This window comes from Chionomys nivalis, chromosome 8 (genome assembly GCF_950005125.1).
Source record: "Chionomys nivalis chromosome 8, mChiNiv1.1, whole genome shotgun sequence".
In the NCBI taxonomy this organism is placed as follows: domain Eukaryota; kingdom Metazoa; phylum Chordata; class Mammalia; order Rodentia; family Cricetidae; genus Chionomys; species Chionomys nivalis.
Window position 1 is genome coordinate 12,618,433 of NC_080093.1, and position 24,598 is coordinate 12,643,030.

Here is a 24,598-nt window from a genome sequence, read left to right on the forward strand (position 1 = left end):
CGTGTACATGTGTATGCAGGAACATACACATGCACACATAGAGGAAACACGTCAGTTCTGATGTCTTCTTCAAGCATTTCTCTATTCTAATTTTCTTTTTGAGCCATGGTCCCTCACTGAACCTGGAGATTACTGATTCATCTAGACTGGGTAGCCAGAAAGCATCCAGACATATTCTTGCCTTGGCAACCCCAGCACTATGGTAGCAGGCAAACACGATGATGGCTGTTTATTGGCTTCTATCTCTGTCTTCCTCTCCTGACTTGGAGAATTATGACCCTTCATCTTTTGTTTACATTCTAAAAGCACTCTTTTTTTTTATTAATTAATTTATTTAATTATTAAAGATTTCTGCCTCTTCCCCGCCACCACCTCCCATTCCCTCCCCCTCCCCCAATCAAGTCTTCCTTCCTCCTCAGCCCAAAGAGCAAGCAGGTTTCTCTGCCCTGTGGGAGGTCCAAGGACCACCCACCTCCATCCAGGTCTATTAAGGTGAGCATCCAAACTACCTGGGCTCCCACAAAGCCATTACGTGCAATAGGATCAAGAACCCATTGCCATTGTCAAGATTTCATCCACTTACACGGATGTGGAAGCTTCAAACTAAGACCTGACCAAGCCATCTCCAAGACCCCACTGCTTTCGTTGCTCTTGTTGCTTGCCTGTTTGGGTTTTACACAGGATACTAAAATAATATGCACTCAGGAGATAGTTAAAATGTATTACCAATTTGACAGGATCTAGAATCACCTAGAAAATAAACCTCCAGCATTTCTGTAAGGGATTTTCCAGACTGAATTAATTAAAATAAGAAGAATCGCCGTACATGTGAGTATCATTCCCTGGGCTAGAGTCCTGGACTGAATAAAAAGAAGCAAACTGAGAAGCACCATGCTTGCTTTTGTCTGCAAACACAGTGTCCACAGCCTCTCTTCACGTCTGCTCCCATGACTTCCTCACCACGGTGAACAGCACCCTCATACTGTGAACCTAAATGATCTCCCCTCTCATTGAGATGATTGTGCCAAGTATTTCATCACAGCAGTGAGGAAAGTGGCCAATGCAAGTGTCTTAAGAAGAACAGCAGAAACTGAAAAACAGTGTCTCCCACCCACCCCAAGACGATCACTAGCAAAATATTCACAGATTTTCCACTCTTGCTCCAGTTTTGAAAGATGGAGGCATGCGGTTTCTGCACATTTCTTGCCTAGAATCTCAGAGTGCCTTTCTTTGCCACTGTAGACACACCACACACTCATAGGCACTTTCTTCCAGAGCCTCATTACTGCTCTTCCCTGGAGCATGGTGGGTCAGCACACACATCTCTCTAGAGCACATCTTAGATTTGGGACTTACTTCTGCCATCAGAGACTAACTCTCTGAAACTTGGTTTCTACTCCCTGTCCTCTTCATCTCCTGACTTGGAGAATTATGACCCTTTGTCTTTTGCTTGCATTCTAGGAGAATCAAGTTTGTTGTCGATGTTGCTGAGTCCATTTCCTTTCCCAGGACTTCAGTTTTTCTATCTTTAGTGCAGATCCGAAATCTGCTATGGATTTAGATTGGTGGCTTGGCTTTTAGTTTCTATGCAGCTGTTAATTCTTGTAACCATCTCTTTGTTTTTATCTTTGTTTTCTCCTCAAGGTGATGCTTTCTTCAATTCATACCCCAGGTGATGGTCCTATATCCTAGGGAGGTAATTCTGTCCTTAATAATACCCACAAGCCTGGTGTGATAAGTTTGAAAGGGAATGGTCCCCGTAGGCTCTTATGTTTGAATACATAGCCCTCGGCTGATGGAACTGTTTGGGGAGGATTAGGGGGTGTGGCCTTGTTGGCGGAAGTGTGTCACTGAGGGTAGGCTTTGATGTTTCCCTATGCCTGTGTGTGTGTGTGTATGTGTGTGTGTGTGTTAAGACAGAATCTCTCACCTCTTCCTGCTGCCATGCCTTCACTTGCCATCATGTGCCCTAACCCTCTGAAAACCACAAACCAAAACACTTTCTTTTATAAGATGCCTTGGCCGCTGAATTTTGTCACCATAATAGAAAAGTCACTAAGATTCCTGGACTCCCCCTTCTGAGTACTAGGAAACCCCACAACCTCATTCTCCCAATATTTCCTAGTAAGTTTGTGAAGGAATTAATTACATGGCTACTATGGTTTCCAAATTCCAACCCTTTTGGGAATCTCAATTGGCATTTTGTCTCTTATACATGATGCTGCTTTTCTAGAAAAGTCTCTGCATTTCTCATAGGCCTGTCTGCCCCTGCCAAGGGTCATTAAGTCACAGGGTTAACACAGCGGTTGTCACTGAGGGTTTGTTCTTCAGAGCTCAGGGAAGATCTTAAAACCCAAACTGGCATCTCTGTTCCTAGCAATGGTCTTCCTCCCTGGCAACTACCTCCTGCCGTCTGTTCCAGAAGACCAAGACTCTGCTTGTCACTGATGATGCCTGTTCCCATCCTCCTCACGGTCTCTCCTACCTCCTCCCATTGCTGTCTGCACACCAAACTCCTCCCCATGCCTGTCACTTTTCCTTTTGGTTTGTTATTTTGTTTTGGTTTGGTTTTTGTTTTGGTTTTTAAGGCAGTGTTTCTCTGTGTGTAGCCCTCACTGCCCTGGAATTCACTTTGTAGGCCAGGCTGGCCTCCATCCTTCTGCCTCTGCCTTCTGAGTGCCAGGATTAAAGGCGTGAACCCTGTGGCTTTTCTTATGTCCCTTCATTTTGACCAATTCAACTGTACTTTTCATACTAATGTGAGCATCAGGGGCCTCACCAAACATGGGCTATTTTTCCACTAGCAGAAACCAGGCACCGGATGTGTCCTGTTGTGCTCTTTGAAGGAAGTTGACACTGGGATTTCCACCCTCATCTCCCTGGTTTGGGGCCTTCAAGTATAAACTGATGTACACCCCAGTTTCCCTGGGCCTCCAGCCTAAGATGGAAGACTGTAGGAATTTCCGCCCTTGTAACCACATGAGACATTCCTCCTGCTCATTCTGCTCCCTGACTAATGCTGGCAAACGCTCAGAGTGACGCTGATCGGTGACACCAGCCCTGGCCATGGGAGATTAGCAGGGAGAGATGCTGGGCCGTCTTTCCAGCTCCTCTTGGGTCATCTATCTGATGAGACAAACTGAAGAACCCATGAGTGGAGGTCTAGGTCTTTTCCAATTCACCTCTGTTGGCCTTAAAACTCTTGCCTGTCTTAGTCTCCTGTCTGTACCTTGTGGGCATTTAATAGGTTGAGGATAGCGCTACTCAAATACTACTGTGAAGACAAGCCCTGGATTATCTGTCAAACAGATGTATTTCCTGGAGAGCTGATACAGTACTCCTCTTGCCATGTGGCTACAAGTTTCCAAACACCTCAAAAGTATGATCTCATTTAATCCTCACAACCATCCCCAAAATAAACGCCTCCAGCCCTTTTGTGTGCATAGATAAAATTGGAGTTATACCATTTGCATAATTCTGTATTATTATCACAGTCATATGATGCACATGCTTCCCATTTTTAATATTTATGCACAACAGCTTCTTAATATTTTATCAGATAAGCACAACGCAATTTGTTTAACCTTTCAGGGTACTGCTCCCTATTTTTCATTATTCTAAATTATACCATGAGGAACATTCTTTTCTAAAACTCTTTCCATTCCTTATTTCTTCTTAGATGTGGTTTGTACAACAGAAGCTCCCAAGTCAAGGTGGCAGTCTGGAGTATGTGACTCACTTTAGCAAACGGCCGTGTCCATTTCATGGCATGTTCTCTAACCCTGGTCTTAGTTCCTAATGCCTTACAAATGGAAGGTGTGGAACAGAGCTTGGCGTGCATGGAAACAAGGGTGTGCTGTGCATCCACATATGCTGGAAGATAAATAAAGCAAGAGACAGAAATACTGTAGCTGGTAAGCAATATTTTAAAAACGTATACTGAAATTGCTTGGGTGAGATTGTACAACTCCATCCACTTCGAGCACTAGAAACTGTGAAAAACAGCTGACAGCAAATCTCCACACCAATATTCCTCCTTTTCAGGGGAGTCGAGAAAAACATAACACCTTAAATAAAAACTACAGCAGCGTTTTTTAAACCCCTCATCATTTAGCCACTGAAAACTTGCTTAGTGCCCGCTATGTACCAGGGGATTGGAAATAAATGCCGCATGAGGTAACGTCATTGCCCCCCAAGAGCTCTCTTTAAAAAGCAGAGAAAACAAATAAGTCAACAAATAATTATACTAGAAGTTCATAAGTACCATTCCAGAGATACCAACAAACCCAGGACGTAGGAAGTGAACCTCCCTCCCTAAGGAGGTTTGACCTGGGAGTTGAACTAAGTTCATGGATGAATAGGAGCTTTCCATACAGCGAAGAGACAAGATAACTTTCCAGACAGAGCAAGAACTTGGACTCGGCTCTGCACAGGTCAGAATAACCCTGGCAGTTGTACTATGCATGAGGTTTGTGTATTGGTTCTTTCCATTTCCAGCATGGCAGCGTGAGTCCCGGGAGCCGGCATCCCTGTGTTGTTAGTACATTCTAGCCCTGATTCCTAAGAATAGAAGACCCTGAGTTTTCTCCATGGACTGTGCTATGAATACCATTAGGAAGCCTTATCCAGGGAGCTGGCAAGTGACAGCTGAGAAAGACAGGGAATTAAAAAGTCACAGGGGAGGGACATGGTTGATGTACATCTGTAATCCCAACACCCTGGAAGCTGAGGCAGGAGGATCTTGAATCCAAGGCCATCCCGGGCCACACAGTATGACCCTGTGTCAAACAAACCTTAAAGTTAAATATTAACAAAAGCTACAGAGGAATTCTTAGGGGTTTAGCTCTGCTCAGGTGAGGTGACGGCAGCCTGGAGTAGAGAGAGATGGCTCTCCACACAGGTAGAAGGTCTAATCCTTGATTTCTCATATTCAAGTACCTGCGTGGCCTCACCTCACAGGGCTCCCAATAGGTGCATCCAGACTAGGCCCAGGATGTCAGGTACGCGGGGTGCAGTATGAGTGGACAAACCCCACCCCTGACCTACCAGCTGAGGCCGGAGAAAATTCCAGGGGTCACTGGGTCAAAAGACCAGAAAATCCCTCCCTCCGGGATCCTCCTGCTATGCTGGTCTTAGGTTCACCTAAGAAAGAACAGATATCTTTGCTGTGGACCAGACATGCAGGGACTATTTTCTGTAGGGCAGGCGGATGGAAACAAAAGCTAATATGGAGCCTAGACTGTATATTTCCCACCTCTGAACCTGCAATGCGTCCTCCCAGAGTAGGGGAACTAGTCAGCCATTTGTCAGAAGTGAAATGTGCACCGCTCCCGAGGCTCGGGCTCCGGAGTGCGGGTATCCTTTGGGGACCTGCCGGGGCTGGCTGCAGCACTACGCTAGTGCTCCTCAGCAGCCTCTGTAAACCTCACTTTGTTTTCAGTGGGGGAAAGCCCATTTCCTATTTCCGGTGCTTGCTTTCCCTCTGCGTCTGCAATCCAAGTGTTGGTGACTGTCCCTTTATCATCTCTGAGAATTCACTCAAGCAACAACCAGCAAAACAAAGCCTAAACATTCAAGTGCGTTAGTCAGCACTCTGCAATTCACTGCGGGTTTGACTGACAAGTAGAAAAACGGGTTCACACGGCTGCAGAAGTCAACCTTTTGTTATGGGGAGAAAAAAAAAGATTGAGTCTTTCACCCAGTTTCTCTTAGCTTGATAGCGCCTTTCTGAGCTCCCACCCCACCTCTGTTCCTGACTCCCTTCCAAAACTGCGGAACAAACCCGTGAGGGATGCCGAGGGTGAGGGTGGGGGCGGGGCAACACGCTTAAAGGTCTCTGAAAGTACAGTAACCAAAAATTAATTAGAGGGGGCTGGTGTGGTGGCTCGGGGGTTTAAAGTATTTGTTGCTCTTACAGAAGACCCAGGTTCTGTCGTCAGCAGGCACATGGTGGCTCACAACCATCCATAACTCCAACTCAAGTGGATCCAATGCTCTCTTCTGGCCTCCTCAGGCACCAGAGTTGCACGTGGTACACATGCATGCAGGCAGGCAAAACGCACACGTAAAATAAATCTTTAAAATGTAATTAGAAATCAAAGGCTCCACGAACCCCTGGTGTTTCCGGTAGCGCTTGCCTGTGGCACACCTTGCAACCTTGGTTCTGAGCATGCGCACACCCTTGGCACTGTGAATGTCACAGAACGCAGCACCAGAGCTAATGCTTGGAACCCGTTAGCTCAGATCTGAGACTGTTGTATGTCATGGATCACGGTGCTTTGATCATGCTCTCAAACTTTCCTCCCCTTACAGTAACGCTTTAATTATGGACAGCAAAGACTCAATATTTTCCGGGCATCCCTCCTCAGCATGTAAGAATCCATGGATCTGTGAACTATATTGTTAGAATGTTTGGTTTCCAAAAGTTGCTGTTTAGGTTGCTGACCTGAATTTCATTAAAAACAATCATCGCACAGAATTTGGCTTAGGATTGCAACAATTTTTGAAATGACTGTTAAGTTGGGAGTGTCGCCCCAGTCCCTGGCATCAATCCCAACCCCCACCCCCACCCCGCCCACTGGCCTGAGAGTTGCGTTGGTCTGGACGCTCCTGGTCTAGGAGTTTCGTTGGTCTGGACTCCAAATTCAAGTATGACCCGGGGGAGGGTCAAGACCACTCCCACAGGGTATTTAGGTGGGCGCCCAGAGAAGGAACACGTGGTCCTGGCTTTTGCATGTGCTCCCCGGTTTTCTGTCTCTCCTGCCATGCTCTCGGCCACCCAAGAGTGCTGAATTTAATAAAACATGGGCATTTTAATTTGGTTTGATTTGGCCTGATGGACTTCTTTATGCCGGCGTCTTAGGATTTTTTTCCTAAGAATGACCACACACATATATCTGGCCTTCTGTATGACCTTCTTCTGTGAAGTGGCATTCCCAGCTTTGACAGTCATGAAAATCAAAGTAGCAATCAACTCCGAAAAACATTAAGGGTGCTTGATGTTGTGCGGTATTAAATATTCAGCCAGGATTTTCATTCTTTATGTTAAAAATAAGCAAGCAGAACCACCTCATTAGCATGCAAATTGGCTTTCACCTTTAAGAAGTGATGACATTGTATGAGCACCAAAGAACTGTTTGGAAATATGCTTATGATTTATTATCGGTTTGATGTTTGATTTACACATTTATTTATATTCCTATGTATCTGGGGTTAAGGAAAAAAGTCTTGGGCAAATAAGGATCTTGAGGGCAAACAATTTAAGAATCTCTGCTCTGGGTCATTTACCGGTGAGCGCCCTGCCAACAGCCACTGTTTACCTGGCCTTATCTGATGCCAGCAATGCGCTAAGACAACTGGCTAAAAAGTTCAAATATCAGAAACCTGCCTGTTGCCATGCCTGTGGCCCTCGAAGCGGTTAACAAGGAGAAACTCAGCTACCCAAAGTGTGGACTCTGCCCAACGGTGGAGTTGTGGGCTCACCCTCCCACTGAAATAAAAACGCTCTTTAAAGGTATGACATGGGGCACGGAGGACAGGAGGGACTCATGACCTGGCTGGAGATAACTTAATTAGGTGTCTTTCTCCTAGCATGCTCAGCTTCTGTCTTCGGAGATGAGGAGAGCGTCAAGAACAGATGCAGGGAGAGAACAGAGTTGAGAAAGGGTGGCGCCGGAAACAGGATGCTGGCCAGTCATGGTTGCTGCATAGCAGGGCAACAGGAAAGAGAAACACGCCACGGGAAAAGTGGGGAAAGGGCAGAAATGAGAGAGGGGTGAACAGAAGTATGATCTGATCCACAATTTGGCCCGGGATCAGCTCCAGGGCAAGTCCTACATCTGCAGGCAAACCACAGGCAAGCATCCGAATAAACCCTCCTGCCGCAGTCCGTGGAGGGCCTACCTTCTGGGTGAGGTCACTGGCCTCGTTGATGTACCGATCGCGCTCCTTTTCCAGTTGAAAGATGATCTTCCTCTGCTTCTGGGCCTCTTCCTTGTAGTTCTGGATCTCCTCCTCCAGGTTCCTCTTGGCTTGCTCGTGGAGCTTCACCAGGTCTATCTGCTTCTGGGTCGCACTGAGGGCCTTAAGCATATTCTGAAAAGCAAAGGCAACAAAGCAGGTGCCTGACTCACAGTGTGCAAGAACCTGGAGTTCAGTTTATCCCAGTGCCCACGTCTGAAATCATTAGATGCCTTGGGTTTGGTACAAATCAAAATGATCATAGGCTCTATAGATTATGAAGAGTTTGTTATACAAGTTTTGCACAAGGCACATTTAAATGCACGGACAATCTATCAGAGCCTAAATGGACTCTGCACTGTTCACTGTTTAGCAGTGGGAAACAGAGGCAGAAGGGTAAGGGCAAGTTCACACCACACTGAAGGGTAAGGGTGAGTTCACACCACAGTGAAGGGTAAAGGTGAGTTCACACCACAGGGCAGTGGGAACTAGAGGCTGAAGTGAGTTCACGCCACAGGGCAGTGGGAACTAGAGGCTGAAGGGTAAAGGTGAGTTCACACCACAGGGCAGTGGGAACTAGAGGCTGAAGGGTAAAGGTGAGTTCACACCACAGGGCAGTGGGAACTAGAGGCTGGAGGGTAAGAGTGAGATCACACCACAGGGCAGTGGCAGAGCCAGGACTGGAATCCACCTTCATTCCAGCACTGGCCTTTATGTCCTAAAGACTGAACAACCAGATTTAAACATCTAAAAGAGGTTTTGACTACAAAGTAAAATGCAACTACCCAGTTAAGTATGCAAAGTTGAGCCCAGTACTAGGTCACAGACCTGTAATCCCAGCACTCTTGACAAGAGACAGAGACGGGAAGATCGTGAGTTCAAAGTCAGTCTCTACTGTCTAGTGAGCTCCAGGAGGCTGGCAAAGTACATAAGACCTTATCTCAAAAGAAAAAGGCAGGGACTAGGAATGCGGCTAAATAGAGTGCTGGCCGTGAGGTACCCAGAGCATGGCAAAGTTAAATCCACTTATAAAATCAAAGATAGATGATAGATTAGATAGATAGATAGATAGATAGATAGATAGATAGATAGATAGATAGATGATAGATAGGTGATAGATAGATAGATAGATAGATAGATAGATAGATGATAGATAGATAGATAGATAGATAATAGATATATAGATGATAGATAGATAGATAGATAGATAGATAGATAGATAGATGATAGATAGATAGATGATTGATAGATAGATAGATAGATAGATAGATAGATAGATAGATGATAGATAGATAGATAGATAGAGAGAGAGATAGATGATAGATAGATAGATAGATAGATAGATAGATAGATAGATAGATAGATAGGATAGATAGATAGATAGATAGATAGATAGATAGATAGATAGATAGATAGATAGATAGATAGAAGATGGGGGCTGGAGAGATGGCTCAGCAGTTAAGAGCACTGACTGATCTTCCAAAGGTCCTGAGTTCAATTCCCAGCAACCACATGGTGGCTCACAACCATCTGTACTGAGGTCTGGTGCCCTCTTCTGGCCTGCAGGCATACACACAGACAGAACATTGTATACATAATAAATAAATAATAGATAGATAGAAGATGGATAGATAGATAGATAGATAGATAGATAGATAGATAGATAGATAGATGATAGAGGGGTGATAGATAGATAGATAGATAGATAGATAGATAGATAGATAGATGATAGATAGATAGATAGATAATAGATATATAGATGATAGATAGATAGATAGATAGATAGATAGATAGATAGATGATTGATAGATAGATAGATGATAGATAGATAGATAGATAGATAGATAGATAGATAGATGATAGAGAGATAGATGATAGATAGATAGATAGATAGATAGATAGATAGATAGATAGATAGATAGATAGATAGAAGATGGGGGCTGGAGAGATGGCTCAGCAGTTAAGAGCACTGACTGATCTTCCAAAGGTCCTGAGTTCAATTCCCAGCAACCACATGGTGGCTCACAACCATCTGTACTGAGGTCTGGTGCCCTCTTCTGGCCTGCAGGCATACACACAGACAGAACATTGTATACATAATAAATAAATAATAGATAGATAGAAGATGGATAGATAGATAGATAGATAGATAGATAGATAGATAGATAGATAGATAGAAAAGATACAAATACTTATAAATAACAAATGACCAAAAAGTGACTCTTAGATCACTACTAAAAAAAACAGAAGCACACAGAGAGTACTATGAAGTTCTTGTTACAAAAGAGATTAATGTCAACATTAAAGTGATAAATACATTGATCACCCTGATTTGATCATAAGGCAATAAAGAGATGCACAAAACATCCCTCTGAATGGCAAAGAAAATCTGTAGTGTTTACATGCAAGTTAATAGTAAAATAAAACTTTGTTTTTAAAAAAAGCAAAAGTTTCATAGTAGCCATATTCACGAAAGTCTGAATATGAAAACACAGCATCCACCAAGTGATAGACGCCAGAAACACATGGGAGTGGAATATTACTCAGCCCTAAAGGTGAATGAAGCCTGACATGTGCTGCAGTATTGGCAGAACTTGTAAGACGCCCTGAATGAGAGGCCAGATACGAAAGCCATATAGTATGTGTTTCCCTGTCCACAGGCGGCCAGACTCTTCAAACCCAGGGACAGAAAGCGCATTTCAGATCTCTAGGAGTGAGGGTGGCGGGGTGGTAATGTTACGACTGCAGAATGGGTGCTGTTTCCAACCACGGCGAACACAGAGTGCTCTAGAATCTGATAATGACGGTTAAGGTGTCATTATAAGGGTATGAAATGTTCCTAGTGGTAAATTTTGTTAACTGTATTTTACCACAACGTTTTTAAAAAAAGAATTCTTCAATAATACAGCTCCTTGTAAAGTTCCTAGGCTTCTGTAAACAACCCCTCCTGGTGGGCCTGTTAGCAATCCTAATAAAACTCACTGAGTCACTGTGGTAGTCTGAAAGAAAATGCCCCCCAAAGGAAGAGGCACTGTTAGGAGGTGTGGCCTTGTTGGAGTGGGTGTGGCCTTCTTGGAGGAAGTGTGTCACTATGGGAACGGGCTTTGAGGTTTCTTTTTCTCAAGCTTTCCTTGGTAGGATTGTCAGTAAACTTCCTGTTGCCTGCAAGAACTGGGCTATTTCTCCAGCACCGTGCCTATGTGCATGCTGTCATGCTCCCAGCCCTGATGGACTGAACCTCTGAACTGTAAGCAAGCCCCCTCAACTAAATGTTTTCTTTATAAGAGCTGCCGTGGTCATGGTGTCTCCTCATAGCAATACAGAAGACATGACAGCAGAAGGGAGAAAAAGGATTGCACTGGGAGTCTAACAATGGATATGATTGAAATACTTTAAAAATATACTAAAACCATTATTAAGTATATATAATTAATACTTGCTAACAAAAAAAAACTAGCTAGGGGGCTGGAGAGATGGCTCAGAGGTTAAGAGCACTGGCTGCTAGTCCAGAGGTCCTGAGTTCAATTCCCAGCAACCACATGGTGGCTCACAACCATCTGTAATGAGATCTGGCACCCTCCTCTGGCATGCAGGCACACATGGAGGCAGAATGCTGTATAAATAATAAATAAATAAATTAGCTAGATTTTACACTTTTTTAATGTGGATGTCCGTGTCCCAGGACGACTGCAGTGAGTCTGGGACAATTTTTTTTTTTTTTTTTGAGACAGGGTTTCTCTGTAGCTTTGGTGCCTGTCCCAGAACTAGCTCTTGTAGACCAGGCTGGTCTTGAACTCACAGAGATCCGCCTGCCTCTGCCTCCCGAGTGCTGGGATTAAAGGCATGCGCCACCACCGCCCCGCTGGGACAATTATTTGTTTTGTGTGGCACACATGTGTGGGTCAGAGGTGTCAAGGAGTCAGTTTTCTCCTTTCGCCATGAGAGCTCCGAGGATTGAACTCAGGCCATGAGACTGGGCATCAAACACCCTTGCCAGATGAGCCATCTCCCGCGCCTGCCGTTTCTAACCACACTAGGGCATTGGTGAGATCAGGAATACTTGGGGCTGGCTGCCCAACTTCCTCAGGAAGAAGCAAAAGACTCTGTACCCTGATAGTCATGCTTCCCAAGAGGACTCACCCCACCAGCAGCAAATGAATGGATCTGGTGAGCCGTTGGGGGTGGGGGGGGGTAGAGAGGGCTTCGTTTTCACAGGTATGCGTGTGAATGCAGGTATGCGTGTGAGTTTGCAACATGGTGCTGAGAATCCGAGCCAGGGCCTCATGCACGCCAGGCAGCGTCCTTGCCTCTAAGCTCCACCCCTAGTAGGGGCCCTTCATAAGCTCCACCCCTAGTAGGGGCCCTTCATACTTTGGCAACGGGGTAGACACTGTACACCTAGGAGTGCCTTCTTTGTGGACTAGAAAACAGAAATGAATCAAAACATCAGCAAGAAAGCTTGTGGTGGGAAAAGAAGGCTTCCATTCTGAGAACACCAACAAGGTTTGGAGTACTTCCTGATGGAGGAGGGTCATCTTTCTATCTGTTGCTTTCATTGGTTAATTGATAAAGAAACTGCTTGGCCTCTGATAGGGTAGAATTTAGATAGGTGGAGTAAACAGAACAGAATGCTGGGAGAAAGAAGCTGAGTCAGTGAGTCGCCATAATTCTCTCACTCCAGACAGACGCAGGTTAAGATCTTTCCTGGTAAGCCAGCTCGTGGTGCTACACAGAATATTAGAAATGGGTTAGATCAAAATGTAAGAGCTAGCCAATAAGAGGCTGGAACTAATGGGCCAGGCAGTGTTTAAAAGAATACAGTTTCCGTGTAATTATTTCAGGTAAAGCTAGCCCTGCGGGAGCTGAGCAGTGGAAAGCAGCCCGCAGCTCCTATTACAACAGAGGGAAAAGAAGGCTTCCATTCTGAGAACGCCAACAAGGTTCCGAGTACTTCTTGAGGACCGGCTGAATCCAAGGCTTCCATGGGACACTTTACAGTTTCTTCTCAAATCCCTAAGGAGCCCAAGGTACTGCTAGGACCATAAGCATGTAAAATACTCATGAAGCATCAGCTGGGTGGTGACAGAGAACACATACAAGGTCAGTCTGGGTTCTGGGCACCAAGCTAAGCATTTATTTTCTGAATGCCGCTTCCACACACAGCTGTAAGAAACAGTAGATGCCACTAGATGCATTGTGCCGCCTGTCAAAACAATGTCACTCTTTCTAATTCAATGAAAGTAGGCATTTCAAATCAGTGAGGAAATAATTTATTAATCGATAAAGTTGATTGCGTGCCTACTGAGTCTCATGCAGGCAATGGCGTGGGAAAAAAAATTGAACTGCATATCCCACCCTGAAGGACGCAATGAAGCAAACCAAACAAAGAAATGGAAAATAACCCCTGAGCTGCATGTCCTAGTATAGCAGAAACCTACTAGCTGTTTACAAGATGAGGGATTAAATGTTCGGATGATGAAAATAAATTTAAAATCCAGGGCTGGAGGCGTAGCTTAGTGGTGGAGCATTTGCCTGACATGAGTTCGATCCCCAGCATCACAAGAAGAGAGAGAGGTAGGTGACTAAATCCAATAGATATTTTACTAGATGGAAGTTTGCAGAATAAAGGACAGTTTGTAGATTTATGGGGGGAGAACTTCAAGAATTTTCTTTCTTAGTGTTGTCCATAGAAATATCTAATCTGCCATTCCTGGATATTCTCCAGCCTGCTTCAAGGGAAAACGTAGGCTGTTCCATTAAGACTTGTTTTTTTTTTTTTTTTTCTGAGAGGCATTCCTACCTTGGTGAGCCGAATCCATCCTGCTATCTGGAAGTAGCCCGGCCTCTCCATACCTTGCCTATGACTTCTCCCTCCCAGGAGGAAGCCCTCAGAGTGTGTCACAGGTGGGAACCCTCTGGAAGGAGACCTGTTTTTAAGGGGAGCAAAAGTTTCCCCGGCCGTCCTTCACTTTAGACCACCATGAACTCAAGAGAGCTGAAGAAACAAGAGTGAGAAACCCAAACCAGACCCTACATGTGTGTGAGACCCTGGGCTCAGTCCCGGCATGACACGGAAAGACAGAAGGACGAAACCCAATAGAATATCTCACTAGATGTAAACTCGGAGAATCCCGCAAAGACAGCCGGAAGAAAGGCCAGACTTACGTGGCCGAGCAGTCATTTCCTTGCCTAACACCTCAAAGGCAGAGTTTAATTCACACTCACACCTGTAATTTAGGGATTAGCCGGATTGCAGATTATAGATGTTAAATGAAGGGAATTTGATCAACTACTTAAGATGCCAAGTAACACACCACCAGCGGACGAGAACAGAATTCACAAAACACCCTGAAATCCCTGCTGGCTTGTATGCTAATTCTCCGGAGTCCTTTTGTGCTCAGCGGTGATAATGTAGCTTCAATTCCAGGCCAGACAATGGTAGAATGTAAGCAGATGTTCGAGAGAAATTAGGCAGTGTTATTCATCCTAATCCATTCTTGTTTGCTCCGAGCTTCCTTGCCCCACACAGCTTGTTGTGGGCAGATACTACAGGGTAGAAGAAAGGCATTTGTTCATCCGCTGAGCTAACTCACCTTATTTAGTATGTCCCTCTCTCTCAGAAGCTCATCCATTGCCTTCTTATCCAGTTCTGCCTGCTTCTTTGAAGACTCCACCTCTAAAATGTCGTAGGAAAATAGTAATAAATGCAGAGTCCATCAAGGGAGAACGTGAAAAGCCAAAGTGATTTAACAAACAACTCCGTTTTATTTGTTCAGCTGTAGCTGAATTGAGTAGCTGAGCTGTAGCTCTGAGTTGAGTGATAGGTGACCTTCATTCTAGCTCAAGGATGTGGATCTTCTGGTCCCACGAAAGAGACGGAAAGAGATTAGCCACGGGACTAAGGGTCAGAAAGGGTGAGATTAAAAGCCTGGACCTGCTGGCTGCCAAAAGTCTTTGTGCTTTTTAGACCTTTTTCGTTACATCTGTAGGTAGAAATATGAAATGTAACTTCCTAGAACTTGTTACATCTCTCCATTTTTCAAGTCTCCCTTTATGCCCCACAGTGGAATTCTTAGCTTTTTATATATAGGTCTTATAGACATGATGGTAACTTCGTTCATAGCTGTTTTATTACTTCAGCTACTGCTGGGACAGAGAATTCTAGCAAATTAGCTAGAACTCTGTACAAAATGCTATTGGTAGCTACATATATTTTATAGTGTGCCACCTTATTGAAATCTCATATTAATTCTGGCAGATTTTCAAATCACTTCTTGGATATTACTGTAGGAAATCCTAACCTAGAGAGGGCCCATGCTCCTAACCATTATGGTTAACACTGCTCTTTGATTAGGTACATCAAAAGAAACTGGTCCCGCTGGTCCACACCTATAACTATTTGGGAGGCTGAGAGTTGAAGAACTGCTTCAGCCCAGTTCAAGACTAGCCTGGGCAATATGACAAGATGTTATAACAAACAACAAGAAGTCTCTAAGAAAAGATTTTATCAAAAGTAAATACGAAACAACCAAAGAGAAGCTAGAGGTTAAGAGCATTGTCTGCTCTTCCAGAGGTCCTGAGTTCAATTCCCAACAACCACCTGGCAGCTCACAACCATCTATAATGAGATCTGGTGCCCTCTTCTGGTGTGCAGACAGAATACTGGATATATAATAATAAAGATAAAATAAAAATAAATAAATAAAGAGAAGAAATAACCAAAGAAAATAACGTGCTGGCTTTCATAAATGTGACTTAACAGGGGAAGAATTTGATTCAATGCTCAATGGATTAAAAATATCTGTCAAGGATTAGAGAGACAGTTTGGTGGCTAAGAGTACTTGCTGCTCTCCCAAGGATCTAGGTTTCAATTCCTAGTACCCACATGGAAGCTCACAACCATCTCTAACTCCAGTCCAGGGGATCCAATATTCTCTTCTGACCTTTGAGGGTACCAGGCACCCGCATGGCACACAGACATTCAAGTAAAACACCTATAAGCAATAAATAACAACTGAATACATATACATATGTAAATATATGTGTGTGTATGCATGTCTGTATTATAATCAGAGAGAGAATTATCTCAAAGCTTACAATTATGGCAAGCAAAATTATTGTAATTAAAACATGGGACTATTTCAATCTCATCTGGCCAATCACATGCTCTACAAGTTCCATTATTCTTCCCCTGGGCCATGAAAGACTTGAGGTTATTAACTTCCAAGGAGCATCCTGAAGGCAAAGGCCCTCCCCATACCCAGTGTTTGCACATGGTCTATACCAGTTTACAGACTGCATGCATGGGGAAGTTGTCATGCCAATCTGCAACCACACCTCAATGAGAAATTCCCTCCCACCGTCTTAGAAGGAAAAACAGTTGGACTTCCTAAAGGTCTTCTTGACAAGTATGTCTAATAGCATTATCCAGAGATCTAGATTTTGTCTAAGGTGCAGAGAGGGAATGTGTGCTTTCAGCAATTTATGTCACACAGCATCCTGAAAAGAAATCAAGAAGACACACATGTCCCTGTGCCACACAGTCAGAATTTATACCGGAGTCTCTTTCTCTAGGTCCAGAGCTATTTCTGTCATACCACACCAGTATCCCATATTTTTAATTATACTGTTGTTCAGAAAATAACACATGACATTTAGAAAGCTCTTACTCTGTGCTAAGTACTTCCAAAAAAACAACCCAAAATCTTCTTAGTCAACACATACCTCATTGTATGTGAACAGATGAAGAGTTTAGATGTCGTTTATTTCTATGGCAAATATTGAACACTATTTTAGGTTAGATTCACATGGTGCCAACAGAACCAACAGGAGAATTCACTAAATAAAGGGAGTTGAAAGTATTCAAAACGGTAGCGCCTCCAGTTGGCTGGTTACAGTCTAAAGGTCACTGATGTCCCTTGCACGGTTTAGTCTGATGGCATACAGAGTCCTGGCTCGTGCGTTGGCATTAGTCACTAGTGAAATGCTTACAAATGAGACCCAGATGCTTACCTCTCTCTAGCCCCATGATCTGATTCTTCAGGGTTTCCTTGTGCTGTTCCACTTCAGCCTTTTGGTCTTCGATCAGATGCAGTTTCTTATGGATCTGTTCTCTGATTTTGTTAAGCTTCCCGATGTCAAGGCGCATCTGATGGACTTCCTCCTCTTTGGCCTGTATTAGTGAGAGAGAGTTAGCCAGGATGCTGAGCAAATAAAGAGCAAGTGACGAGACGATGATGAACTTGGAGCCTATAAAGAGAGGATCTTTCTATGTCAGTGTAGAGTTGGTCCACGGAACCGAATCAAAATACACACATTGTTCAGTTTTGAAAGAAATTGAAGGCCTCTGTTCTATGAATAAAATATGTGGTACGTAAACTAAAAATAATGAAAAGGTTGATAAAAATCTGATGCTTTAAATTGCCACCTAATTATAAGCTCAAGCAAGAACACTGAGTTATATGCATACAAATAATGTGAGCTCTGCATACAAATGCTGGGTTTGATTGGCAGTTTTCATTTACAAAGTGATCTCTCTGAGAAGGCTATTATCGCTATAAAATATTTAAACATTATTTTGGACCCACAGGGTCATAGTAGCCCAGCTACATGTGCTAGGGAAAGCATTGCCCTTCTTAAAAATGTGTTAGTCTCGAGGTGTGCAGACAGGTGCACAGACAGCTGTGCAGATATATGTGAAGACAGGTGCACAGACATCTGTGCAGAAAGCTGCACAGACATCTGTGCAGAAAGCTGCACAGACAGGTGTGCAGAAAGCTATGTAGACAGGTGCACAGGCAGCTGTGCAGACAGCTGTGCAGATAGATGTGAAAACAGGTGCACAGACAACTGCGCAGAAAGCTGTACAGACAGGTGTGCAGAAAGCTGTACAGACAAGTGTGCAGAAAGCTGTGTAGATAGGTGCACAGGCAGCTGAGCAGATAGATGTGCAGATAGGTACACAGGCAGCTGTGGAGATAGATGTGCAGACAGGTGCACAGGCAGCTGTGCAGAAAGACCTGTAGACAGGTACACCGACAGGTGTGTAGAAAGCTGTTCAGACAGATGTGCAGACAGGTGTTCAGGGTAGCGTGAGTAAGAAAATCTACACGGTGACAAGAGGTGTCAGAAAAGAATTGTAGCTAAGGAAGTCTCCAGTCTTCTGAACGTTTTTATTTAAAATTAAATTTCCTTTTTAAGTAATGTTGTCATCAAGAGCTGGAGAGATAGCTCCGTAGTTAATAGCATTTGGTGTTCTTCCAAAGGACCCAGGTTTGATTCCTAGCACCTGAATGATAACTCCAATCCCAGGGAATCTAACGCCCACTTCTAGTCTCTGTGGGAACCAGGTATGCATTTGGTATACAGACATGTATGCAGGCAAAATATAACCATTTTTAAGTTTAATTTTTTTAATTTGCCATTTTAAATAATTAGAAAAATAGCTAGAAAGACAATTCAGGGTTCTTCTGTAACCATCTTAACTCAAGAAGGGAGAGAGAAAATTAGCAATGTATGTTATCACTGGGTTATTGCTAGAAACACAATCCCATTAATTTAGGGATCTAGTACAATTCATCCATATTCACCGATGTCTCATTCATGTTACCAAAGGACAGAACTAGTGTAATCATATTTTATCATAATTTCACCTCAGGGGCTAATACATCACTCTGACTTAAATGGTCATCCCACGTCTGTGCCAACTTGCTACACTGCCATAAAGAACAAGCTTCAAGTCAACTCACTACAGACTCTTCTAACTGTTCTTAGCCTTAGACCCTAGAAGGTTCAGGTCGGCTGAGCAGTTGTGCGGTGTCCTAATGATACAGCTGTTAATCCAGATTCCATGGTTAAATCTCAGAAAAATCCCGGAAAAGTCTCCTCTTCGCCAAAAGCATTCAAAACAAAATCCATGGTGGAGGGGAGTTGTGGTGGGTATAGGGGTGAGTGGGGGGTATGAGGGAGTGAGGTATGTATGTGTGTGTGTCCTCTTCAGATTCTCAAAAGAAACTCTAAGACAAAAAAAAAAAAATACTGGCTCTCTATCCACATTATTCTTTGTAAACCATCTATTTTATGGCCAGTATCCAAATATAATAAAAATACAGACGATGGGTTTTCCTTTCAGAACTGAAATGAAAAAAACATAAAGCTCTCTGTCAATCATAATGGCATATGATACAGGCCTTAGTGTCAAAAGAGGATCCAAAGTTCATTTGCAAGCGCTCTTTCACGAGGGAAGGGAGAACAGGAAAACCACTTGAAATATGCATTGGATGGAACAAAAAACCGTGATTCCACCGCAATTTTGGAATGCCCAACAGAGCCGGTCTACGCCCCAGCTCTCCCTCTACCTTCTCCACACAAGCAGCGAAATCTAATGTGAGGTCTCTCTTGTGCGGGTAGGGAAGGATCCTAGCTCTGGGCAACCGGTTACTTGCAGGGCCAATTAGAGATAAACATCTGAGCTTGCTGGAGGAAGCATTTACATAAGCTTCTGAGCAGTTTTTACAAGTGAGAGAGGAAGCCATCAGAGTCCCCGCTTCTGGGCCTGAAGAGATCGCTGTGGGCTTGCACCTGCCTCTCTGTGTCAAGGTTAGCTAGCAGAGCTACTACAGGGGCTCCATTAGCAAAGGCAGACCCGCATTCACAGGTACTGAAGACGGAAGTGCTAAGGACCAGACGTGGCACACGGTGTTTACTTTGAGCTCCAGGGCCTTCTGCTGGTTTTCCTGGGACAGCTGCTCGCAAGTCAAAGTGTGTTGTTCGTTCTCCTGCTGGAGTTTCGAATTCCGTATCTGAAACTGCTCCAACTCCTTCGCAGCTCTCTCGTTCAGTATCTGAAAGGTGGGGAGTGCAGGGTCTGGTTAGCGCCTTTTGATCTGATGACTGTGTCTGAGCATGCACACAGGGGGCCCCCACAACCTCCTGCACTGTACCCACCACGGTCCTTTCCGTCTTGCAGAAAATTGTCTTTAGCCCCAGTGAAAGCTCTAACGCACTTAAATATAACGAATGTTAAATGGCCAAGGAAACGATGCCTTCTAATGAATAACACAGTGAGCATAATTTTTTTCCCCTGGGAGATTTTGGGAAGTCTTGTTCACAGGTGGTGAATAAATATTTTAATGCCTGTTTGCCGTTTGGCAGGCATTGCATAGGCAACAATGTCTATAATCATTGCAAATGAGCTAGAGATTCAAATGGGTTGTGTCAGCTCTGGGGCTCTGAAGCTGCATCTTCAGAAACAAATCCTGCATTAACATGCCTCCAACATCCCCCCCCCCAGCAGACCCACTTCCCCACACCTACTCAGAGACAATTCCCCTCTAGTCCAACTTAAGTCGAGCCTGGGGGCCCAGCAGTAGAGTGGCTACGGGCTGTTCTGTGCAGGCGAGGTTTCAGAACAACAAAGGATTCTATCTGAAGAAGCTGTTTCTACTGAGGAGACACTGAAGGTGAAGGATAATAAATGAGCTAAAGGGAAAGAGGGTCAACGAGGCTCCTTCTTCAAATATAGCTTCCCTGTATGTGAAAACAAAAGCTAGAAAGAGGCATCCAATTCTCTATCAATGGGGACTAAACATGCTATGCTAAAGATGACATTTTGTCTTATATGGATCCTACTCCATTATACAAAAACCCTTGTTTTACCACGGTTTCAAAGCCTTTTTAATTTTTTTCAAGTTCGTGTTCAAAGAAGCCTTGTGGATTTTTTTTCCCTTCCTGGAGACTGCACATTGTGTATTATCTATTTGAATTCTGGCTTTATATAAAATTAATAAAGCACAAATGACAAAGAAATATATTCTAATATCCACTTTTTAAGTAGAAAGTGCATGTGTCTTGGCAAGCCTTCAGAAACAAACTTCACAAAGAGAAAAATAATTTTAGGAAGTGAGCCTTCAACGAAATGTATTGTTTCTTTAGTGAACGAGAAAAGAGGGTGGTTCGCATCCGTAATCTCAGTACTTGGAAGATTGGGTCAAAAAGGTTGTATGTTTGAAGCCAGCCTGGCCTAAGTTGGGAGGGCGGGATGAGAAAAGACAGATTAGAACCATTAATGTCTGTATTATCTTAAATGGCCACAAGAGGGGAAGCATTAGAAACATGTCTATATTTAAAATGTATAAAGACAAAGGATGGCTTTCTCAACTGAAAATGAAACCTGTCAGTCACTCTATGGCATTGAGAATGAATGGTCCGTGGGCCACTGCGCGAGCCATGATGCCAGGGTGTCTGGCTATACCAGTACAGTCCCTACTGGCCACGCTGAGCCCCTGAAATGGCTCTAGGGCAAACAGAAGTTGAATTTTACATTATTAATAGATGTAAACTCTGATATGTTTAATGGTTTACGGACAACACAGAACCATAACTACATAGAGACATAACCAACAGAATATGGCAAAGTGAGATAGAAGAAAGTACCCACTCTGTGGCTTGTTTCTCAGACGAAAGTGTTACTTGCTTAGAATTTAAGAGACGAGAAACAGCTGAGAAGAGGCCCAGGGGCTTTGGGGTATCAGTAACACTCTGTCTTCTAAGCAGACTGCAAGTGAACAAGGCTTGGTCACATGTTGGAAATACATGAATCTGCATACTTGTGACATACATGCTTGTCTATGTGTGCATTATCCATCCATGAAAGGTTTAAAAGAAACTAATGGAAAGGCAGGCATGGTGATTAAAGCCTCTCATCTCGGCTACTCAGGAAACAAGGGGAGGAGGATGGCTAGCTCAAGATCAGAGACCCTGTCTCAAGCGAGAAAATGAAAAGAGTTTGAAGGGTGGGAAATAGCTCAGGGGTAGAGTGCTTGCTGGTACCTGTAAAATTCTATGTTCAACCCCCAGAACTCAAAAAAGAAAAGGAAGGGGCAAAAAGACTATCTTTGAAAACCTTTGAGGGTTGAGTGCAAGAAAATAGTTAATAAGTATTCTGTAAGAACCATTGGGGCTGGCGAGGCCATGACTCAGGACTAAAGAGCCCTGGCTGCTCTTCCAAAGGACCCTAGCTGGATTCCTAGCTGGATTCCTAGCTGGATCCTAGCACCCACACGGCAGCTCACAGCTGTCGGTGACTGCATCCCTAGGAGGTCACATCTTCTGGCCTCAGAGGGCACCAGGCACACATGTGGGAGGTATACAGACATACATGCAAGTAAACGCATGCACATAGAAAGATTTAATTTAAAAAAAAAAAAAAGAAACATTCAAAGCCCAGTCAGAGTAATAAGCAGCGCGCTCCTGTCGTAGCTACTGGATTGCACCTACTTGGTAGGGAAATCACAAAAATGTGGGCGTGGGCTGTAGTTCAGACGGCGGAGGATTTGCGTGGCATAAAGGAAGGCCTGAGCTCTGTCCCCGTCATCAAACAAACCACACGTGGTTGTGCCTTCCAGTAATCCTAGCTGAGAGTCGGGGAGGATCAGAAGTTCAAGGTCATTCTTAGCTTCATACTGAATTTGAGGTCAGCCTGGGCTGAAACCACCAGCAAGAGAGGAAGGGGGAGGGGAGGGGAGGAAGGGGAGAGGAGAGGCAGCCGCTGACCTTCTGCTCCTTGAGCTGCTGTTCCAGGCGCTGGAGTTCCTCCTTGCTCTTCTGCATGTACTGATGCAAGGCCTTGATCTCTGTCTGCCTGCTGTCCATGTCCGTCTGGATCTGCTTGAGCTCTTTCTCCAGTTTTTCCTTCTTCCGAGACTCCCTGGACGCTTCATTCTGACGATGCTGAATTTCTTGTTGGAACTGTGGGGAAGGGTAGGGAAAAGAGAGGTGAGCACTTGCAGCGGCGGATCTCCATTAGCCACGGGCTGCCCTGATAGGATCTGGGCTGTAGCATGCTTCTGCAGCACACGCCCCTGTGGAGCAGTCATGCTGGGCCCCCGGGGTTCGGAGGTTCGAGAATGTTCTGTGTTGATTTTCAGGACCTTGACACCAAAAGGTCCACCCTGGCTGTACACAGCAAATTCGCAGATGATATTATAAAAATCAACCAAATGCAGGAGCGCGGAGCCCTAAAGATGCTAAATATATGCGTTAGGAGGGGCCTGCTACCGGAAATACGAAATTGTGTTACTTGATCCTGGGCAATGCTAAGCATGCTGGTTACAACTTGATGTTCAAAGTCTGTGAAAAGTCCTTTCCTTATCTCATGCTCAAAAATGTCATTTTCTTACAAGAGTCTACTCTTGTGATTTATCTTGGGAATTACAGGGAAGGTAGACGGATTTCTTGTTCCCTGTCTGGGGCAAGGACACCTGTTTGAGCCTAAACTTTAACAGAGCCTAAGGGACTTCTCAGATAGAACCCGGGCAAAAATGGGCTCAAGAAACAAGGCCAGGGAAACAAGGCAGAACAGAGGACGCGAAGGACGCGAAGGACACGGAGAGGAGCTAGCTGAGAAGCCAGGCAGGAAGGACAGACCGCCCTCCGGAGCGCGCACGCAGTGAACAGACCTGGTTGATAGTCTGTTCTGCATCTTCCTTTGCGCGCTCGGTTTCCTGTTGCTGTTCAGTGGTCTGAGCTAGGTTCTCCCGCAGCTTCACCACTTCTGACAGGAGCTGGTCACGCTCCTTTGTCACCTCTTCCTTGAACTTCAGTAAATCTCGGATGCTGGAAAGGAAAAACACAGGGATCTGGCTAAGTGGCCAGTTGTTCAGGGGTCCTCAAGCCACGTCTTCCTAGGAAGACAATGTGGCACACTGTTCGGGTGATAAGTGACAAGAGTGGGGGCTGATTGTGAGGTGTTTGCTGAAAGGAAGTGACAAAAATAATAAATACAGTAAGATTCTTTTATGTTTTAGTAAAATATAGCGTCTATTCCGCTATCTGTCTGGTGTGTTTGTGTTCTACAGCCACTTCTAGAAAGACAGATACTAATCATGTTACCAATTATCTCTGAGAATCATGATTTAGGGTGAAAAAATCGGAGGGATGGATTCTTCCTTAGCTGTGTTACTAGGATCTGTTACAATAAAACCATATTGTTATTGTCAGCTCCTATAATCAGCGCTGAGGAGATGTCAGTTTAGGAAATTATTTATCTAACATATCCACTGGGGGGGCTATGATGACAACTAAATGTCTAAAATATAGCATAAATATAACTAAATAATATGCATCGCCAATCTTCTTTCCATTCACCCAAAGAAATCAGCTTCTCCCAAGGGGCAGCCCACAGAAATCGTTCCCCAGAACAAACTTTAAAACGAGGCATGCTGCTGGGTTCTGGAGAGATGCGATGATATTCATCGATTTGAATTGTAAACTAAATCGCTCTACATTACAAAATCCATTCCATCTGACTCGCCATGACTTCCTGCAGAACTGGTGCTTGCCCGCTGTGACGCCCCGTGTCCGGTGGGACTTTTGTGTTACAGGAAACTCAGAGGGGGACGGCAGCCGCTAAGAACACACCCCGTGGAGTCCTGCAGCTGACAGTCATCAAGCATTTGACAGGGCTCACTTGCCAGCACCCTTGATATAACATAAATGTTTAATAAGGAACATTCCAGCCCCTACCCAACCTCATCTGCCGAAATGAAACCTCAACACGAGGGTTGATTTGAAGAGAGACCCACAACCTAGCACACTGTTGAGGCTCCGACGACAAACTGCACCTGCCCCGCCCATCCTC

General features: G+C 44.3%; 1 protein-coding gene across 1 annotated transcript in view; it reads right to left on the minus strand.

Moving 5' to 3' along the window:
* The window catches only part of Cfap58 (cilia and flagella associated protein 58), a 107,963-nt gene that overhangs the window by 72,104 nt on the left and 11,261 nt on the right, over nucleotides 1-24,598 (minus strand). The window contains exons 4-9 of the mRNA XM_057779264.1: nucleotides 23,418-23,574; nucleotides 22,513-22,707; nucleotides 19,665-19,802; nucleotides 16,972-17,131; nucleotides 14,553-14,635; nucleotides 7,903-8,094 (exon numbers count right to left, since the gene is read on the minus strand). Coding sequence (XP_057635247.1) covers nucleotides 7,903-8,094; nucleotides 14,553-14,635; nucleotides 16,972-17,131; nucleotides 19,665-19,802; nucleotides 22,513-22,707; nucleotides 23,418-23,574 — 925 coding nt within the window. The remainder of the gene's footprint in view (nucleotides 1-7,902; nucleotides 8,095-14,552; nucleotides 14,636-16,971; nucleotides 17,132-19,664; nucleotides 19,803-22,512; nucleotides 22,708-23,417; nucleotides 23,575-24,598) is intronic.